The 21,300-nt window shown below is 42.9% G+C and overlaps 1 protein-coding gene across 1 annotated transcript in view; it reads right to left on the reverse strand.

Annotated features, from left to right (window-relative positions):
- LOC128596405 (phospholipid-transporting ATPase FetA-like) overlaps positions 1 to 21,300 on the reverse strand; it is a 197,627-nt gene that overhangs the window by 15,795 nt on the left and 160,532 nt on the right. The window contains exons 17-28 of the mRNA XM_053606048.1: positions 21,064 to 21,179; positions 16,173 to 16,337; positions 14,403 to 14,514; positions 12,240 to 12,345; positions 11,648 to 11,798; positions 10,906 to 11,089; positions 9,295 to 9,518; positions 7,931 to 8,014; positions 6,328 to 6,573; positions 5,999 to 6,137; positions 5,064 to 5,194; positions 4,800 to 4,967 (exon numbers count right to left, since the gene is read on the reverse strand). Coding sequence (XP_053462023.1) covers positions 4,800 to 4,967; positions 5,064 to 5,194; positions 5,999 to 6,137; positions 6,328 to 6,573; positions 7,931 to 8,014; positions 9,295 to 9,518; positions 10,906 to 11,089; positions 11,648 to 11,798; positions 12,240 to 12,345; positions 14,403 to 14,514; positions 16,173 to 16,337; positions 21,064 to 21,179 — 1,826 coding nt within the window. The remainder of the gene's footprint in view (positions 1 to 4,799; positions 4,968 to 5,063; positions 5,195 to 5,998; positions 6,138 to 6,327; positions 6,574 to 7,930; positions 8,015 to 9,294; positions 9,519 to 10,905; positions 11,090 to 11,647; positions 11,799 to 12,239; positions 12,346 to 14,402; positions 14,515 to 16,172; positions 16,338 to 21,063; positions 21,180 to 21,300) is intronic.

Below are 21,300 nucleotides of genomic sequence, written 5' to 3' on the forward strand. Positions count from 1 at the left end.
CACTGTACCGCCCTCGGGTAGAGTGCCGTGGCGTCACACGGCTCACAGCAACCTCTAACTCTTGGGCTTACGCGATTCTCTTGCCTCAGCCTCCCGAGCAGCTGGGACTACAGCCGCACGCCACAACGCCCGGCTATTTTTCTGTTACAGTTTGGCCGGGGCTGGGTCCGAACCGGCCACCCTCGGCATATGGGCCCGGCGCCCTACTCATTCAACAGACATTTATTGAAGGTCTATTATATGCTGAGAGTAGACAAATCAATTATTCTAATGCTGTTTGATAAGCGTCATTGATAGAGGTAGGGACAAGGAAGGAACTACACAAATAGGACAGTTATATAAGTCAAACTGGGGAATTAGGAAGTTCCTAAAGTAACAATGTTAATCTGAGCTTTTTTTTTTTTTGAGACAGAGCCTCAAGCTGTCACCCTTGGTAGAGGGCTATGGCATCACAGCTCACAGCAACCTCCAACTCCTGGGTTTAAGCAATTCTCTTGCCTCAGCCTCCCAAGTAGCAGGGACTACAGGCACCTGCCACAATGCCCAGCCATTTTTTGGTTGTAGTTGTCATTGCTGTTTGGCAGGCCTGGGCTGGATTCGAACCCACCAGCTCTGGTTGGTGTATGTGGCTGGCACCTTAGCCGCTTGAGTGACAGGTGCCGAGCCCTAATCTGAGCTTTTAAAAAAAATTGAGGTGAATGTTATCAAAATATAAAAGTAGCCATTTAATTTATTTATTTTTATTTATTATTAAATCATAGCTGTGTACATTAATGCAATCACGGGGCACCATACACTGGTTTTATAGACCATTTGACATATTTTCTTCTTCTTTTTTTTTTTGGCCGGGGCTGGGTTTGAACCCACCATCTCCGGCATATGGGACCGGCGCCCTACTCCTTGAGCCACAGGCACTGCCCCAGCATTTGACATATTTTCATCACACTGGTTAACATAGCCTTCCTGGGATTTTCTCTGCATTTAGTAAGTTTCGCATGTTAACCTTGTAAGATGCACCGTAGGTGTGATCCCACCAATCACCCTCCCTCCGCCTATCCTCCCCCTCCCCTCCCCTCCCTCTCCCACTTTCCCATTTTCTTAGGTTATAATTGGGTTATAGCTTTCATATGGAAGCTATAAATTAGTTTCATAGTAGGGCTGAGTACATTGGATACTTTTTCTTCCATTCTTGAGATATCTTACTAAGAAGAATATGTTCCAGCTCCATCCATGTAAACATGAAAGAGGTAAAGTCTCCATCGTTCTTTAAGGCTGCATAATATTCCATGGTGTACATATACCACAATTTATTAATCCATTCGTGGATTGATGGGCACTTGGGCTTTTTCCATGACTTAGCAATTATGAATTGGGCTGCAATAAACATTCTGGTACAAATATCTTTGTTATAATGTGAATTCTGGTCTTCTGGATATATACCTAGTAGAGGAATTGTAGGATTGAATGGCAGGGCTATTTTTAGATCTCTAAGTGTTCTCCAAATATCTTTCCAAAAGTAACGTATTAATTTGCATTCCCACCAGCAGTGTATAAGTGTTCCCTTTTCTCCACATCCATGCCAACATCTCTGGTCTTGGGATTTTGTGATATGGGCTAATCTTACTGGAGTTAGGTGATATCTCAAAGTAGTTTTGATTTGCATTTCTCTGATGATTAAGGATGATGAGCATTTTTTCATATGTCTGTAGGCTATGCGCCTGTCTTCTTCAGAGAGGTTTCTCTTCAAGTCCCTTGCCCACCCTGAGATGGGATCACTTGTTCTTTTCTTGCTAATATGTTTGAGTTCTCTGTGGATTCTGGTTATTAAATCTTTGTCGGAGACATAACCTGCAAATATCTTCTCCCATTCTGAGGGCTGTCTGCTTGCTTTACTTACTGTGTTCTTGGCTGTGCAGAAGCTTTTTAGTTTGATTAGGTCCCAGTAGTGTATTTTTGAAGCTGCTTCAATTGCCCCGGGGGTCCTCCTCATAAAATATTCTCCCAGGTCAATTACTTCAAGAGTTTTCCCTGCTCTTTCTTCTAATATTTTTATAGTTTCATGTCTTAAGTTTAAATCTTTAATCCAGTGAAAGTCTATCTTAGTTAATGGTGAAAGGTGTGGGTCCAGTTTCAGTCTTCTACAGGTTGCCAGCTAGTTCACCCAGCACCATTTGTTAAATAGAGAATCTTTTCCCCACTGAATGTTCTTAATTGGCTTGTCAAAGATCAAATAACAGTAAGTAGCTGGGTTCATCTCTTGGTTCTCTATTCTGTTCCATATATCTATCTCTCTGCTTTTGTGCCAGTACCATGTTGTTTTGATCACTATCAATTTATAGTATAGTCTGAGGTCTGGTAGCGTGATTCCTTCTGCTTTGTTTTTATTTCTGAGTAATGTAAAAATAGCCATTTTAAAGTGTACAATTCAGGCTCAGTGCCTGTAGCTCAGTGGTTAGGGTGCTGGCCACATACCAGGGCTAGCAGGTTTGAACCCAGCCCGGGACTGCTAAGCAACAATGGCAACTACAAAAAAAAAAAAAAAAATAGCCTGGCGTTGTGGTGGGTGCCTGTAGTCCCAGCTACTTGGGAGGCTGAGGCCTCTCTGAGGCAAGAGAACTGCTTGAACCCAAGAGTTTGAGGTTGCTGTGAGTTGTGTCACCATGGCACTCTACCGAGGGTGACATAGTGAGACTCTGTCGCAAAGGAAAAAAAATGTGTACAATTCAGTGGTGATTAGTACATTCACAATGTTGTTCAATCATTACCTTCACCCAGTTTCAACTAATCTGAGTTTTAAAGGGTGACCAGGAGTTAGGCTAGACATTTCCTGTGGGTTGCGACCCACAGGTTGAGAACCATTGGGCTAGACGAAGAAGGAGGTGGGGAAAAGCATATTGGGATATGAGAATAATATATTTGATGACATGAAGACCAGAAATACTGTACTTGGAATGAATGCAGATGGGTGGGTGGTAGAAGACAAGGCTTCAGAGGGCCCAATGAAAGTGTTCAAATTTTAAATTGATCCAGAGGGCAAGGGAAGCCCTTAAAGGATGCTAAACGGGGCTTGACATGATTGAATCTGCCTTTCAGAAAGATTACTCTCGAAATAGTACTTTTGGTGCTTTGAAAGGGGAGAACCAGGGAAGTGAGTTGGGAAATTTTATCCAGTAATCCACATAAGATGTGATGAAAATCTGAGTAAAGTCAATGCTGGTAACAATGGAGGAAACTGAAATAAGAAAAAAAGGATGCAGAATTTATATGACTTGATGACTGACTGGACATGAGGTTAGAGGAAGAAGCATAGGATAAGTGTTTTTTTTTTTTTTTTTTTTTTTTTTTTTTTGCAGTTTTTGGCCAGGGCTGGGTTTGAACCCATCACCTCCAGTATATGGGGCTGGTGCCCTACTCCTTTGAGCCACAGGCACTGCAGGATAAGTCTTATCATTCTGTCTTGGGTGACTGGTATGATGGTGGTGGCATCCTGGAAATTTGGGAGGGAAATGATTAGTACATTACAGGTTGCGTGAGTTGAATTTAATTTTCTAGAAGTTCAACTAAGTGAAGGGTCTCAGAGTCAGTTTATGGATTTAGACCTGAGTCACAGCGGAGATATGTGGGCTAGAGATGGAGTTGAGAATCTTCTTTCCATTGGTAAATGAAGTTGTGAATTTGGATGAAGTTACTTAAGAAAAGGTAGAGAGAAATATGAGCAAAGAACCAAGGAACCAATATTTAAATACATGCAAAGAGGACAGAGAGATATAGTTACATGTGGTCATAATGAGGCTAAGACAGAGTTTATCAGGAGGTGGCAGAAAAATGGAGTGGAACCGAAAAGGGAGAGAAGGAGTGGGGAAGGGGTAAATACTGTTCTCATTTGAAAGGGGAGGGTGGTGGAGGTTTGTGGACCAATGATATTGCTCAGACTATATTATTGTCACTGGGACCCCAAGAGATCATGCAAATCTTACTCCAAAATAAACAATTTATTGCTCCACAAACTTTTTAGAAACAATTTTCCAAGTACATACAATTTCTTCTCAAAATAATTTTATGGAATGAAGATAAATGCTCATCAGTTATAGCTTCTGTCCCCTCAATAAAAGAATTTTTAAAATCTCCTATAGTATTCCCCTCCCAGTTCTAAGGTCTGGACAGGCATCATCAGTTCTTAGGTCAAAGAATCAAAGAAAGGAGAAGAGCTGTCCTCTCCAGGCAGGAACCACCTCCTTTTACTTTTTTGGTTCAGAAACTCTCCTCAGCTTCTTAAGACAACTCTTCATAGCTGCCTCCGCCTTTTGCTTCCCAGGACCAGCCAAAGACTTACCCTGAATCTCCCAGATAAGCCTGTAAATAAAGCTGGGGTGGGAATATGTTCGTGTGGGGCCCTGGGAAAGTTTATGCTTACTCAGGGTATGGGAGATAGGGCCCAATGTAAGATTCTTAGGTCCTTTCTTCCTTTTTCTTCCATCTACTTTCACTTTGCTTGTCTGGATTAAAACTTGGGATGGGATGGTGGAAGGGAGGCTTAAGGTTGCTTTTTGTTTGTTTGTTTAAATGCTTCCACTTTGGCAGGTATCTGGGGCTTCTTTCCTTGCCTTACCTGGGCACAACCTTCTGGGGAATTAAGAGGCTGAGCCCCTAGTGCGAGTGGAGGAGCAGGTAGGTTTATGCTGATGTCCCAGCAACTCTAATCCTTCCTTACTAAGCTGCATGAATACAAGGGAGGAAGAGCAGTGACAGACTCCTTTGGAGTTTCTCTAGGGCCTCTACTTTTTAAAAGGTATGCTGACTTTCTTGGGTCCCTTGAACTTCATTGTCTTGCCAGAAGTGATGAGGGCCCCAAAGCCCTGTTTATGTGAGAATGCATAGGCAGAACGTCGAGAGCTTGTGTGTTTCAGTTTGGTCCGGAGTCGGGGTGGCTCTGGTTGTCTCCTACACTGATGAATTCTCTCAAAAACCTATAGCCAGAGCATGGGGGACAGAGTTTACATCCACACAGGCAAAGGCAAAGAGGGCTGTGAACCATATCTGGGTAGATTTCCTGTTCCACTCACCTTGTCCACGCTGATGGGCCAGATTAGTGGTTTAAGAAAGTGATACCCAAGCACAGGTAATACACAGAGGACCACACTGAGGACAATGCTCAGGCACATTTGTGGCTGGATCAGAATGTTTCTGGCCACACCTGTAAACAATAAGCCCAGACAGGAAAGGCTTAAACAGAGCCTGGAGGAAGCAGTAGGGCTGGGAGGTATCAAAGAAGAAAGTTATTAGATACAGTCTAGTCTCTGGAGAAATAATATAAATGTAAAAGAATTGAGCTGGGTTCTTTGTGCACCCAAAATCACTGAGAATTCACATGCTTTTGTCTCCTTCTAAAGGCAGGGCAGGGCAGGACAGGAGAGTAGGGGTGTGTGTGTGTGTGTGTGTGTGTGTGTGTGTGTGTGGCTGGGGGTATGTGGGGAGGCAGCGTACTGAGAGAATCCTAGAGTACTGGCCTAGATAAAAAAATGGGATAGAAGGCTTTGGATGAGAAAAATAAGTTAACAGCCGACAAGAGGTGGGAGTCAATTACATCTGCATATGCACTCTCTATTTTGTCCTCATCAGAGTACAGATAGAGTGAGAAAGTGACATGGGAGACGATAAGGCAGTATGCTACGTGTGAAAGGCACTGGACTGGAACCAGGAGACCTAGATTTCAGCCATTTAAGTTTTAAAAACTCTAATCTCTCAAATAATGCTAACAATTCTCACCCTGCTTGTTAAGATCTAATTACATAATATATGTGAAAATATCTTAGGAGCTTTAATAAGGTAAAATATTTCTCTAGTTAGATTTTTTTGTGTCATTTGGGGGCAGAAACCATATTTTGTTCATATCTCTATCTACAGAACCTAACACATAGCAATAGCTTTTCAGTAAACATTTATTTAATAATATACTTGGCTCACCTATCAGCCCTCTGCCTGTTGGGCAGGGCCTTACCTAGGAATTCGAAGACGTCAGGGAACATGAGGCACAAGCCATCACTGTACAGGAGGACTACGATGCAAAAGTAGAAACCCAGGCTACCCCAGATGAAGAAGTGGCTTATTATTGTCCAGTAGGTTGTTGTCAGGCTGATCTGAAAAGCACGTCTTATGTGAAAACAATGCAATGTGGGACGTGCCAGACACCTCCCTTCTCCAATTCCGTAATGGAGACTGCTCTCTTCCCACATTCCCTCTGACCTCCCTCTTCCCACATACTCTCCTGCTTCTCTCTTTCAGACAGGCTCCCCACTCAATCCCTAATCCCACTGCCACTGGCCACACCTGCAATGTGACCACCCAGATCAAGGAAGTCTCCACGATCAGGGAGAAGGACTGGAAGTCAGAGATGTCCTTCCCGTCAATTCGCTCTGAGTCGTAAATAGTTCCCATTGGGATAAAGAACAGCACGAAGGAATTGTAGATTCCATGCAGTAAACACTTCATAAATTCTTTCTTGTTGAAATAGAAGTTGTGCTGGCCTGGATCATACAGTTCTGGGAAACGTAAGCTCCATGTTTCATTCACATCCTGGAAGCACCAGAGGGTAAGGAGGGAGCTCAGGGTCTCTCCACGGAAGGTCCCATCTCCATCAGAGAAGAGGCTTCTCCCCTCACTGAGTCTGCTGCCAGGTTTCCTAGGAACTTCCTCATGGATTACTTGAGAAGCAGAACCAGAGAACAGAGAAGTGACCACAGACCCTAAGTCCTGTTCTCTAGGCAAGGATCTAAATATTGGAAGAAAGCTAGGAGAGGGTCAGGACTGTGGGAAGGACTTGAAGGCAGTTAGATTGGGGAGGTGTGAAAAGGGACAATTAGACTTGGGGGTAGATGGAAGGGAAGGCTGAATCTTGGGATGGAGAAAGTAGCTGGGACATGAGTCCGTAGGCTTAAATGTTCTTTTAGTTGACTATTCTTTGTGTCAAAAGCCAGTGGAAGCAGAGGGGAAGCGGATAGAGACTAGTTAGTCCCAAGGAGGTATTCATGTTTTGTGATACTTTTTATACTTCCACAGTTATTGGTGAACTCAAGGTGAGAGGATTCTCTATGTGGATGACATCGGATCATCTTCATCTCGTAAATCTGAAACTTTGGGTAACAAAGTTTGGGGCTTGTTGTGGAGCCCTACAATTAGGCCACTGAAACTGGAAAGAACTGTTGAGTAATGTAACCCATCCCTCTTGCTGCTCTGAGGTTGGTAGCTACTTTATGAAAATTTTTCTTTAGAGCTACTACCCTGATGGAGACCAGGAACCATAATCCCATGATATTCTGTTTCAGCTACTTTATTCGTATCTGGAGGCTCCTTTTCTAACTCATGTGCCCAGTACTAGAGGTTGGGGTAAAAGGGAGGGGTGGGGCACCAAGACCCTCAAAACCCAGGGACTTCTGACAGGAACAGATGGGATTACCCTAGGCTGGCTCCTATTACCTCAGGCATCACACCCACACTTCTATGCTTGGCCTTCTGGGTTCCTACCTAGGCCTGTCTGCATTGGCTTATCTTGTTCTCATTATCTGTGAACAGGTCTCTCCTTTCTTGAAGCTCCTTGCTTTACCTAGTCCTGCCCCATTAACTCTATTTCCTTTCATTACTTTTATACACACCCAATTTACCATAGAGTGCAATTTCCACATTTCTCTCTACAAAGATAAAATGGACATAGAAAAACTTGGCTTTCTAAAACAGATACTTATTCTCTCTGGAGAAGGATGCTTTATTTGTGATACCTGTCCAGGTGATTAGCTCCCTTATCTGCTCTAGAAATTATTCCTTGTATGCTTGATTTGGTAGAGCTTGGCTCTTTCTGTCTTTTTCACTCTTGGGAATATTCCCCAAGGGCCCAGGGGCTTTAACCCTGACTGAGGGGCTTGCTGCTGGGTCTTACCTGATCAAACAGACTCATGCCTAGAACAGGGAGAGAGGTGTAGACCAGATTGTAGCAGGTGATAAACCAGGTATCGTAAACTGTCTAGAAGAATACCAAGGAGATTTTGTAGACTCCTCTTTTCTCCAAAGTCCCAGCTCCACCTCCCAGGTTCAAGATAGCTGCCTCCCCCAAACACCCCCACCTCACCACATTAACCTAAAGTGGGATTTTGATTTAAAATGTCTGACTGAAAATGTTGACCCTAGTCTCTATTTGATCCTATTATATTTAGAACTTTGGGTCCCAGGCTGGGGCAAGGCCACAACAAGCTTTCAAGACTGACCCAATCCAATCCTACCCTACCTTTCACTGGCATCCCCTGCACAGAAAGGACCCAGAGTGGCTGCTAGGGGATGCTAGCTGTACCCCTGTACTCCCTGGCATATAAACCCCTGGTTTCTTTTTCTCCTTGATGGCATGCAGTGGCTTCTGTAGCACTGAATACCTCCTAATATCAGCAAGCAGAATAGACCCCCTGGTCCCTGCCCTTCTTGGATGCACCATCCTGGAGCCTGGAGAGGGCCTGTTTTCTCACTAGCCACAAGAGGTCAGCACACGCACACACATCTCCCACAGACCAATCTGGCTTTGCTAGGCACTGGGAGTATATAAGTCCAAGTCTATCACAGTCTGTAAACTGGTTTGCTTCCCCTGGGGCCTACAGCAAGAAAAGTAGTAGGGATCTCTCAAGATAATCATTCCTGAAGTTATTTCTCTTGGGAATCCTTGAGACACTCCTGAAAAACTTCTCATAGGAAAAGGAGTCCTCTTAAAACATCAAAATTTTTGTGTCATTTCTCCCCACCTGGATGGAGCAGACTGCATATCCAAATGTAGAACTAATTCATCAAAGTAACAATTGTGTGTGCAGTTAGGGGCAGGAGTAATCAGTCAAATAAAGGGAAGCTGAATTTCCAAGTATGCATACCTCTAGGCAAAGGCCACAACCCATCTGTCTAGCATGACCCAGAGGCTCCTTGAGCTTAGCCTATTCCATAAAGGTGACTTAGGATGCTAAGAAAACTCCCAGATCTAGAAATTTCTCCCTTTTACATATATTTGGAAACGCTAGATCTCCATACCAGGGAAATGGTGAAAATAGCTTATGAGAGACTTGTGAAGGTGGCGTCAAGACCAAATTAGAGCCAGGCAAGGAGAGATACAGTTTGAAAATCTAAGGTTGGAGGTGGGGTCAATGTGGGGCAAAGAGCTTCATGGATGAATGGCAGCATACCATAGAAAAAAGGTCTGAGCTGTATAATAAAGTAGGGGGTGACTAGAGAAGACCCAGTGGACTTAGAGATTGCCAGATGATCTCCTACCTGTGCAGAGAACCCGTTGAAGAAGGCATACCAGAAGTGCACCAGGGTGAAAGCAAAGTTCTTATAAAAGAAGTAGCTGAGAAACTTGCACATGCGATTATAAGACCAACGGCCATGGACCAAGAGTAGACGCTGAAGGTATTGGAACTGGGAGAAGGAGAAGTCGCTGTTGAGCATGGCCTGCATCCCCTCATGGCCGCTGATGCCGACCCCAATGTGAGCAGCTGCAATGAAACCCCAGAAGCTTCTTAGCCACAGGGCTTGTTTGTTGGGCTCCCAGCCTGGGAAGTGTAAAGGGAAAGCTGAGATGTTGGTGTGGTAACCTCTTATTTTACATTTGGAAAATGCTGTTAGGCCCAGGGCAAAATGGCACGCACTTAGTGGAGTCTTTTCTCCTTAGTGGACTGCCCTCTCCTTCAAGTTGGAAAACAGCTTCTTACTCTGCACTTTGTTTTAGACACTGCCATTCAAGAATGCCTGCCATGGCCAGCACTAGAAAGCTATCCTGGATATTTTGTCCCTACTCTAGTTATCTAGGCTCTTTCCTACTGTCTAGATGCTTTGGCTAAAATTTCTTGTTATCTTTGGGAGCCACTTAAATGAATTAAAGGTGCAGGATGGATGGCAATGTAAAATGATATTTAATTACCTTGGTTTATCTAAGGGCCTAAAACTCAACTGTATTGTGATGTACATACTTTGTTAATGAGAAAAACTTTAGGGTGCCTAAGGTGACTTTTTCTAGATAAAGTGAAGAATATACTTGATGGAAGATAAGATTGAAGTTCCTAAAAGTTTGAGTTAGTAATTCACCATTTTTCAGGTGCATTTTATGTCAAATGCACTGATTTTCTTGCAGACACCCACTGCATTGTTTACCGGGTTCATAGAAACCTCTAAAACCCTAAATAAAACCCTAAACCCTTGAAACTGGGGAATAGCATATTGAAGCTGAGGCTAAAATATCTGCTATGCTTCCTGTATGGGGGAAAAGATTGGACTAGAGGAGCTTTATATTATATAATATCCATATATTGCAGACCTGTATGCTAACAACATTCACCTAAGATTAAAAACAGTACATTTTAGCCATTTACTTCTATTGGTCTGAAGTGGTCAGTAAGTTACCTACTCTCCTCCAGCCAGGGAGCAGGATATCTTGTTGGGAACACAGCCTTGGGAAGAAAAAGATCTCTGCACTGGGCCTCACAGCCTACAGGCTTCAAAAATGGAATAGACTGTGACTCCTGCCCAGAGGCCCTTTCTGTAGCCCTTGATGCCATCTCAGAAAGATGGAATGGTAGTTGTATAGCCTATTGTTGTGTGAATGTATGCGTCTTGTGGGAGCCACGCACATGTGTGTGTGTGTGTGTAGTCATACAAACAGTGTAAGTGCATGAATCTGAAGGAGTGTGCATGCCTTTGGAAATGTGCGGAGACTGCATGTGTAAATATGTGGGAGTGCAGATGTGGAGGACTGTGTATAAATACACAATGCATACAATACACAGGAAAGTGAACCAGCAACATAGTACCACCCAGATCATTTTTTGCCCATAGAGGAAGGAAGGAGCAAGCCCAAGGCTGGGAGCTAACTGCCCCCTCACATGCCTTTGATCATGCTGACGTCATTGGCCCCATCCCCGATGGCCAGTGTCACCACGTTCTTGTACCTCTTCACCAGCTCTACCACCTGGGCCTTCTGAAGGGGTGTCATCCGGCAGCAGATCACCCCCTTGCACATGCATGCTGTTCGCATCAGTTCCAATTCCAGGTTCCCTTCTAGAGCACAGGCCTGCAGCAATAGGACACACCCACTCTTCAGGTTGCTCAAAAAGGCTCTCAGGACAGGGCCTTCCTAGGCCCTTTCCCTTCCCTCTATACCTTCCTGTCCTTTAAAGGGCAGGCATAGCTAATCCCAAGGTGCACCACCCTCAAGGGAGGCCAAGCTCCCAAGCTAGTCCTTAGGCATCCTCACATCTGACTCAGTCTCCAGTGGGAAACTGGTCAGGGCCTCACAATGAATTCAATTAGTTGAAAAGGCCACGAGGCCAAGTAACTTCTTGCAGGACCTGGTTCTGCTTACTTCCCACCTTCCCCTAAGTGACAGGCCACATCAGTAGTGAAGAATCTGGAAAAGGAAGGAATATGCACTTGGCTCTTCTTTCCTCACTGACTCCTGCCTACAGAAACCTGGGGAAAGGTGTTTTTCTGGCAAGGGCACCTAAAGGGAGGGGAAATGAGGTGATATGTGGAATAGGGAAGTGGTCTTGAAATTTTCCTGAAGTGGGATGGACTTAGGAAGAAAATTCCTGAAAAGAAGAGAACAGAATTGTAGTTCTGCGTTGCCCACCAGACTGTAGCCACTGATGACCAAGCCATAGTTGCCACTGGCTTCCTCCTCAGGGATTCTGAAGGGCGTTTTGGACCCTGTGGTGGTGAGGTAAATGTTTACTGGATCTGAATCCAGTAGCGTCTCAGGTTTCATCTTGCTCCTTGCTGTCCTGAAAGCCAAGAATAGTGGTTAAAGTCTGACCTCATTTTGGCTGTTTATAGACAGAGGGGGTCTTAACAGTATATAGGTACACAGGCTCTAACAGTGGGCTGCAGAGCCCATTTCCCCAGAGTGTAGGAAAGAAAACTTGTCCCAGGTGGAAAGTGAGCAAAGGGGTACAGGGCATCTGTAAAGCACCAGTAGGGCCACAGACCCAAATGTCCCCTGAGACCTGCCATTGCCTTGGGTCCCTGACCATCCACATGCCACACCTCTCTATCCCCCAAGTGCCACCTGCTTTAGTCTGAACCTCTTCCTTACAAAATTCTCTTTATATTTTAGGGTTTTTGTTTTCCCCTCTATTTCATGTCTATTCCTTCTGGTAATGTGGAAGAGATGGATGGGAATTTTTGGGTTCAGGGACTGGCTGTGGTCATTTTCCCATATGTACCTGAGTTCTTCCTGAATAGTCTGATTATCCTTGCCTTCCACAGTGAACACCCCATCCATTTCATCCTCAAATATATTACAGGAGTAGGCAATGTTCACAGCAGTCTCTGTAGGGAAGGGGGGAACACATGTCTCATTTTGGCTGTTTATAGACAGACACAGGGTCTTAACAGAATACAGGTACACAGGCTCTAACAGTGGGCTGCAGAGCCCATTTGTCCACATTTACCATGGATGTAAAGTTCATTTTTATCAATCAGTGGAGACCATATTCAAACACCCACAGGTGATGTCTACTTCATACAGAATTGTGAGTTACTTATCAATAACTAGGATCATTTTTGGCTTTTCTAAAAAGCCCTACCCTATTTCTTAAAGCAATTCCAGTCTGTGTCTACTTCTCTAGGCAATCAGGATGTGTTTCTTTGAACAGTACTGTGCCCATTTCTATGCTAGGTTTTATAGGGGGACTGAGACATGTTTAAATTTTAGTCCTTCCTTTACATTAGCGGTTCTCAAACTGTGGGTCGCAACCCCTTTTTAACAATGAAAATACATTGCAGCATTAGGAAGGCTGAGAACCAATGCTTTACATCAATAAATCTTGGATGTGGAATAAGTTCATACTAGGGAAAAGATTAAAAATATTAAGTCTTGGCTTGGCACCCGTAGCTCAGTGGTTAGGGCGCTGGCCACATACACCGGGGCTGGCAGGTTTGAACCTGGCCCTGGCCTGCTAAACAACAATGGCAACAACAACAAAAATAGCTGGGTGTTGTGACCGGCGCCTATAGTCCCAGCTACTTGGGAGGCTGAGGCAAGAGAATTGCTTAAGCCCAAGAGTTTGAAGTTGCTGTGAGCTGTAACACCATGGCACTCTACTGAGGGCAACATAGTGAGATTCTGTCTCAAAAAAAAAAAAATTAAGTGTTGATCCCTGGCTACAAGTGGTATCAAAATTCAGAGGAGAGATTCCAATTGTTACAGAAATTTTCTTGGACTACAGCCTTGAACGAGGAATAGGAATGTTTAGGGGAAGGAGAAGGCATTTAAGTGGGGAAACAATCCAGAGTCCCTTGAGTAGGAATTTTTGTTTAGGACATACTGAAGATAATGGTCACATTAGGATGGAGATAAAGATGTGTAGGTAGCATCGAAGGAACATAGGCAGTAATCGATTACCAATGTCTTTCTTTTGGAGACAGAGTCTTGCTTTGCTGCCCCAAGTAGAGTACAGCAGCGTCATCATAGCTCGCAGCAACCTTGAACTCCTGGGCTCATGCTTTCCTTCTGCTTCAAGCCCCCAAGTAGCTAGGACTACAGGTGTCCACTACAATGCCTAGCTAATTTTTCTGTTTTTAGTAAAGATGGGGTCTCTCTCTTGCTCTGGCTTGTCTCGAACTCCTGAGTTCAAGCAATCCTCCTGTCTCAGCCTCCCACAGTGCTAGGATTATAGGAATGAACCACTGTGCCCAGCCAAGATTATCAATGTCTTGAAGGCCAGATAGAGGAGTCTGACTTTTATGATGTGGAGTTACTGTAGGACACTGAGCAGAGAAATAACAACATAAAATTAGTATATCTGGGGAAGATTAAACAGATGGTTGTATGTAGGATATTATGAAGTTAATAAGGGCAAGAGACTCAGGGATCAATCAGTTCAGAAATTTTTATAGAAATACAGCTAACAGAGGATGAAGGTTGATAGGGTGGTGGCATAGTTGAGGATTTTTTTTTTTTTTTGAGACACTCAAGTTGTCACCCTGGAAAGATAGACTGCCATGGTGTCACAGCTCACAGCAACCTTCCACTCAGGCTCAAGTGATCCTCTTGCCTCAGTTTTTCTGTTTTTAGTAGAGATGGGGTCTCGTTTTTTGCTCAGGCTGATCTTGAACTCATGAGCTCAAGCAATCCACCTGCCCTGGCCTCCCAGAGTGCTAGGATTACAGGCGTGAGCCACTGTGCCTGGCTCAGCATAGTTGGGTTTAAACTGAGCTATGATGCTGCCACTTCACTCTAGCCCAGGCAACAGAGCAAGACCCTGTCTTCAAAAAAAGAAAAAAAAAAAAAAGAAAGAAAAAAGAAATGGCTAAGAAGAAGAAAAGAAATGGAGAAATGGCTAAGGTGGACAGGGAAGAGGATTGGTCAAAGAACTCTCCTTTACCTTGTTTATCTCCAGTTAAAACCCACATTTTAATTTTGGTTTTATTCAGCATGATGATTGTCTCAGGCACTCCATCTTGCAGCTTGTCTTCTATGGCGGTGGCCCCTAACAGCTTTGAAAAGAGATATCAGTGAGTGAAGAAAAGGGAGAGAGTCATAATGCTACACAACAGCTCAACTGGCACCTCAGCCTTCTCTTTAATAAGCTGGCTTTGTCCTATAAGAGGATCCCAGTGGCATAAAACTCAGCCTCTCCACACACATAGCTTTCCAACTATATAAATTTAGGAACTCAGAATATTAAGGATTATAGAGGGAAGACACTTGCCCAAATCATATATCTAGCCTACGACACTGCTAAACCATCTGTTTCTCCACACAACTTCACTTCTCCCTGGCTTCATTAATACACTTCCAAAAATGATGGTTCCCAGATGAAGGGATCTCCATATCCCACTCCAGTTTTTCTTCAACCCATAAGGCTTAAGTGTCCTTCATTTGTTTGTACCCACAGAGGCTCTCTGCAGTTTTCAAGGCTTTTCCCCATACTAGATTAAAAGAATCTTGCTTTCTGTCTACAATATCCCAACAATGCCAACCACAGCATGGGTACCAGGCCTGAGTCTGAGTAACTGACAGATGCTCAAACTACTAACTAATTTCTGCTAAGCCTTTAGAACAGTGGTTCTCAATCTTCCTAATGCCGTGACCCTTTAATACAGTTCTTCACATCGTGGTGACCCCAACCATAAAATTATTTTCATTGCTACTTCATAACTGTAGTTTTGCTACTGTTATGAATTGTAATGTGAATATCTGATATGTAGGATGTATTTTCATCCCATCGTAACCCACAGGTTGAGAACTGCTGCTCTAGAAATACCACAGAACTGACTATGGAAGGGCATTTGGTATCTCTAAATTTCTATTTGGTATCTATTTGATACTCTATTTGGTATCAGTAATTTCTCTCTTTTTATAGCTGATGCAGACTGTATCAATCTGGTCAAGAACTTTCAGGTCATCCTTAACTTCAATTTTCCTGAGACCCTATAATCCAAACCATCAGCAAATTCTGTTGGCTTTACCATTAAGAATACACATAATCTAACCATTTCTGACCACTTCTATCTGGTCTAAACCATCACCATGTCTCACCTCTACTATTCCAACTCCCTTCTAATTGATTTACCTTGGGTCTACCCTCTCCAAAACACACACATACGTGCTGACATGTGATGTCACTCCCTCTCTTCCTAGTTTTATTTTATTTTTTCCTGTAGCACTTTCACTATCTGACTTACTGTATATGTTTCTTTTTGTCTGTTTCGTCTACTGCTACATGTCTAGGGCTTAGAACACTGCCTGGCACATAGAAGACATACAATAAATATGTCAAATGGATGGATGGATATTTTTGCCCTGATTATTCCATTTGTTAGTTCTGGGTTACCTAAACTATGCATTATTTAGGTCCTAATTTCTCCCATATTACTTAGCTTTTATGAGCAGCTTTGGGATAAGAAATGCTATCAGAAAGATAAATGTTACAACTATTTTTCATTATGGAGTCAGAAGACCCAGAATATACTGAATCAGCTTGAATTCCAGTATCCAGCCTCCTTGGAGCAAAGCTATGGTGCTTTCCTGTTGAGCCTGCCTGTCTTCCCTCTCAGAGAAAGTCGGTATCTATTCATACTCTGGAAGCCACCCGAAGAGCCTTTACTCAGTCTGCCAACCCCCCTTCTGTCCTTGGCTTCCTCACACTAACCATCAAATCTTTTTCGATCTCTTCATAGACATCTGATAATTTGTCTTCCCGATTCTCCAAAGTCAGGCAGGCTTCACTATGCTTCTTGCTCCAGGTCTGGAAGAATGCATCGTCCAACTCTCGGTAGGCCACCATCAGGGTGCGAAGGCCTTCACTGGCATAATCCTGGAAGATGTATGTGTGTGTATGTGTGTGCACTGAGTGGGTCTGGGCTGGGGCGAGCTCAGTTAAGTGAGCAGCAGGCTGACCCCACAGGCCCTGTCTGCCTGCAGAATAGTGTTTCATGATTAGTATCATAGAGCTAGTTCCTAGCCTTGAGCTCAAGTGATCCTCTTGCCTTAGTTTTTCTGTTTTTAGTAGAGATGGGAAAAAGAAGTCTTCTAGGTTTCTTTCTGTAGGATAATATTTAGAAATAAACATATCCTACATCAAGCACACAAAGTGAACTCAGTGTGACTTGCTATTCTTCCAGAGGCTTAAGGGACCTGGGCCACCCTGGGACACATGCAGAGTTGGCTTCCCTGGAGTTAAAAATTCCACAAGCCCATTCTCTGAAGCTGTGGCCCATGAAGCCTGAGATCAAAGGGCATGCCACCCTTCCTCAGAGATACGGGTCAGAGGGTTGACGTATGTTAACAACATATTGTCAGAGGTCTATAGGTACTCTGACCTGAGGAAAAGACACAGTCGTTACTTCATACTGAGTAAACTGAGTGAATGCTTGAAGATATTCTTCCATTAACTTTGTTCCCCTGTGGCTACCTTCTTCTTTGTGATCTTTATTTAGATACTTGCCCAGAGATTAGTCAGTGTCTAGAAGAAGATGTTTACTGCAAAAGTGATTGTGTTGATATGGTAACAGGATATTTCCTTTCAAGTTAATTTCAGATAGGTAAAATGAGGTAATGGTGAAACTAACAGATAATAGATTAAGTGTGTACGTGACTAGAAAGGTGTAAAATCAAAACCCTGAATAAAGAATTTCGCTACACGCCAGCCCATCTTGTGTAGTCTGTTTCTTGACTTAATAATTACAGGAGAGAGTTTACACCCATGGCAAAGCTGCTGTTTGTTCGCGTCTCCGGTCACGCAACACTTTCTTGTAAAATTGGGATAATAATTCATCCTGTACAAAGAGGATAATGATGGCCATCATAGGAAAATGAAGGGAATGATAAAGTAAAAAGAAGGGATTGTTATAAAGGATAATAAAAAATGTTGCTATTTTTTATAAGCCTACATTCATTTTAATTTTCTTCTCTCCCTTCCTTTATTAAATGTGCAATGAGTATTTTACACTGCACGTGCTTGTGTATATGCCTATAGTTCAGTAGTTCTCAATCTTCCTAATGTCACAACCCTTTAATATAATCCAAAGGAGTTGCAACCCACAGGTTGAGAACCACTGCTATAGCTGGTTGGCTTAGCTGATTAGCCACAGCCAGCAGTGTTAACAAGGCCACTGCAGAAAGGCTCTCTGGGTGAGCTAGCATCTTTTGCTCGTTGGCCACTGATATATCCTAATTAAGCATAACTATCTTTCAGGAGGATACTCTTGTCATAAGGAGAGCTGAGTAACACTGTGGGCGGTTCAGGGCAAAACTTATGTTCATCTAAAGGTGGGTGTTCTGTGTGCTGAGAACTGCACACGAACAACAAGTCCACATGATCACCACTGTAGTAAGCTGTAAGATAAATTCACTTTGGCATTATAAGAGCAAACAGAAATAGAATTTGCTCTTAGTTCGCTGTGCAATTCCCTAAGTGATGCTAGCTGTCAGATAAAATTACCACAAGATGTTATATGTAGGGAATGTGACCTTTTAAACCTTTGTACTGTTGGCAGCCCAGGAAAGATCCCAGGAAAGACTTCTTTCTTTCTTTTCTTTTATTTTATTTTGAGACAGTCTCACTATGTCACCCTCTGAAGAGTGCTTGGTATCACAGCTCACAGCAACCTCAAACTCTTGAGTTTAAATGATTCTCTTGCCTCAGTCTCCAGAGTAGCTGGGACTACAAGCATCTGTCACAACGCCCAGCTATTTTTTTTTTTTTTTTATTTTGGTTGCAGTTGTCGTTGTTTAGCAGGCCTACGCCGGGCTTGAACCCGCCGGCCTTATGTGGCCAGCACCCTACTCACTGAGCTATAGGCGCCGCTCAGGAGAGTTCTTAAGAAGGAAGTGATAGTGGCAAAAACCGGTTTTTCATGGATACTGATAAGAGGACTTGACAAGCTTGACAATATCACAGATTCATCAATCCATTCAACAAAATAATTTAGCAGCAGGTACTAAAATTCTACGTGTACATTTTTCTTTTATCTTACTACTGGGATGGGTGAACCAGGAGCCAAATCTTGCCTGCCACCTGTTTTTGTGTGACCTGTCTCAGAGAGCCTGGAGCTGTGTTTCTGCATGAGTAGGTTGTTGGAACTTGACTCTCATAGACTTGTCATTAGAGATTAACAGACTGTAATGTAGTTAGGCCTCACTGGAAGTGTCTGTCGAGGTTGATAGCAGGAAACATATCAAAATATCTAAAACAATTTTACAGCCCCCTTTGAAGCCAGTCTGTGAAAATTCTATATGAAAATGTACCCTGATCCAGGTGTTCTGAAACGTTAAAAAGTAAGAGACTAGTCCATAAGAAATACTGTGGCCTCTGGGAACAGTATAAGACATAAGAACAGTCTTGGGTGGGACACTTTGCTGGCTTTTTTTTTTTTACTTGAAATACTACAATTCGCATGCCATAAAACTCACCCCTTTAAAGTGTACAATTCAGTGTACTTTTTAAAAGTTGTGCAACCATTACCACTATTTATTTTTAAGACATTTTTATCACTCCAAAAAAACCTTGTACCCGTTAGCAGTCATTTCCCATTCTATTTTCCCTTACCCCTGGCAACCATTAATTTACTTTCTGTCTCTATAGATTTGCCTCATCTGGACATTTCATATAAATGGAATCATATAAGATGTGGCTTTCTGTGAATGGCTTCTTCCATTTATTAATAGAATAACATTTTCAAAGTTCATGCATATTATAGCATGTATCAGTACTTCATTTCTTCTTATGTCAAATAACATTCTATTATACAGATAAACCACATTTCACTTATCCATTTATCTGTTGATGGACATCTGGCCATTTTTATAATGCTGCTATGAACATCTGTGTATATGTTTTTATCTTTTTGGCCATTATTAATAATGCTGCTATGAACATCTGTGTATATGTTTTTGTGTGGGTATATATTTTTCTTTTCCTGGGAAATATATCCAGGAAATTGCTAGGTCATAAGATAACTTTATGCTTAATTTTTATTTTTTTATTTTTTGAGACAGAGTTTCACTTTCTAGCCCCCAGTAGAGTGCCATGGCATCATATCTCATAGCAACCTCCAACTCTTGGGCTCAAGAGACCCTTTTGCCTCAGCCTCCCAGGTAGCTTGGACTACAGGCACCTGCCACAATGCCCAGCTATGTTTTAGAGACAGGATCTTGCTCTTGCTCAGGCTGGTTGTGAACTTGTGAGCTCAAGTGATCCACCCACCTCAGCCTCCCAGAGTTCTGGGATTATAGGCATGAGCCACCATGCCTGGACCTGATTAATTTTTAAAAGAGATGTCAGACTGTTTTCCACACTGGCTATGTCCTTTCACTTTCCTATAAGCAATATATGAGGGTTAAAAAATTTCTCTACATCCTTGCTCGCACTTATTATTATTATCTATATTTTCATTCTAGCCATCCTAGTGGGTGTAAAGTGTTATTTTAGCTCATCTTTATATGTTTTATTTCTTATAGGGACTAGGTCTTGCTACGTTGCCCAGGCTGGTCTTGAACTCCTGGCCTCAAGTGATCCTCTTGCTTTGACCTTCCTAAGTACTGGGATTACAGGTATGAAACACCATTCCTGGTATATATTTTTAATTAATTATAATTAATTAATTTTTAGAGACAAGGCTCTATCGTCCAGGCTGGAGTGCAGTAACATGATTGTAGCTCACTGTAGCCTTGAACTCCTGGGCTCAAGTGATCCTTCTGCCTCAGCCTCATGAATAGATGAGACTTACAGGCACATGCTACCACACTTGGCTAATTTTTTTACATTTTTGTAGAGACAGAGTCTTGCTATATTGCTCAGTCTGGTTTTGAACTCCTAGCCTTAAGTGATCCTCCTGTCTCGTTCTCCCAAAGTGCTGGGATTAAAGGTCTGAGCCACTGTACTTGGCCAATTTGTTTCTTTAATAAAATATTTTTGTGACCTGTGTCCATTCCCGTTCTGTCCCTTATTCTTTCTCTATTCTCCCAATCCTTTGTATATCCAGATTTAGAAATAGAAACCCCAGAAAGTATGGCTCTAGTTATTCCTACTTGTGTCCTCCTGGTGGAACCAGTCTCTCTTTTTTGATACATCCCAGGCTAGAATAGGGAAGGGGATGCTAATCCCATAGACAACAGAGGGAGGTTTCAAACAGACCAGGCCTGGGGCTTTCTGCTTCATACCTAAAGGCAGTCTGTCCTCATCATGACTGGTAGTGTGGGATCTCCCACATCAGCAGGCTCTATTCTGAAGCAAATGCAGATATGACCATGGCTTCTTGAGCCAAGAACCATGAACTATTCTGATAGTTATAAGTTTTCCCATAGGTATTATTCTCATCATGCCTCTGGGGTCATGTCCCACCCAACTTTTTGGCACAAATGGCAATATGGTCAGTGAGGATCCCACAAAATGAGATAGTTTATTCTTCCACCAATTAAAGAGACATAGACACTATAATACATCCTCATAGAAACACACTGACACAGGGACACATATGTGGACACATATCCAGATATCAGAACCACCCACAGCTTCCCTCTCCTGAAGCCTAAACACTTACATCTAATTGTTCCATGGTCACATCACTGAGCGAGTTGCAGGATGGATGAAGCAGCTCACAGATGATGGTGTCTGCACCCTTGCAGAACAACATTACCCGATCTTCAGGTGTCCGCACTAAAGACAAGCAAAGTAATCAAAGTAACCATCTAGGTCTACTGTTACAAGAACTTATCAGGGCCACTGAGAGATGGCAGGAGGCTGTTCTCTGTGACTTTTGTCTCTGATACTTTTGGAG

Source organism: Nycticebus coucang, chromosome 2 (assembly GCF_027406575.1).
Source record: "Nycticebus coucang isolate mNycCou1 chromosome 2, mNycCou1.pri, whole genome shotgun sequence".
NCBI lineage: Eukaryota > Metazoa > Chordata > Mammalia > Primates > Lorisidae > Nycticebus > Nycticebus coucang.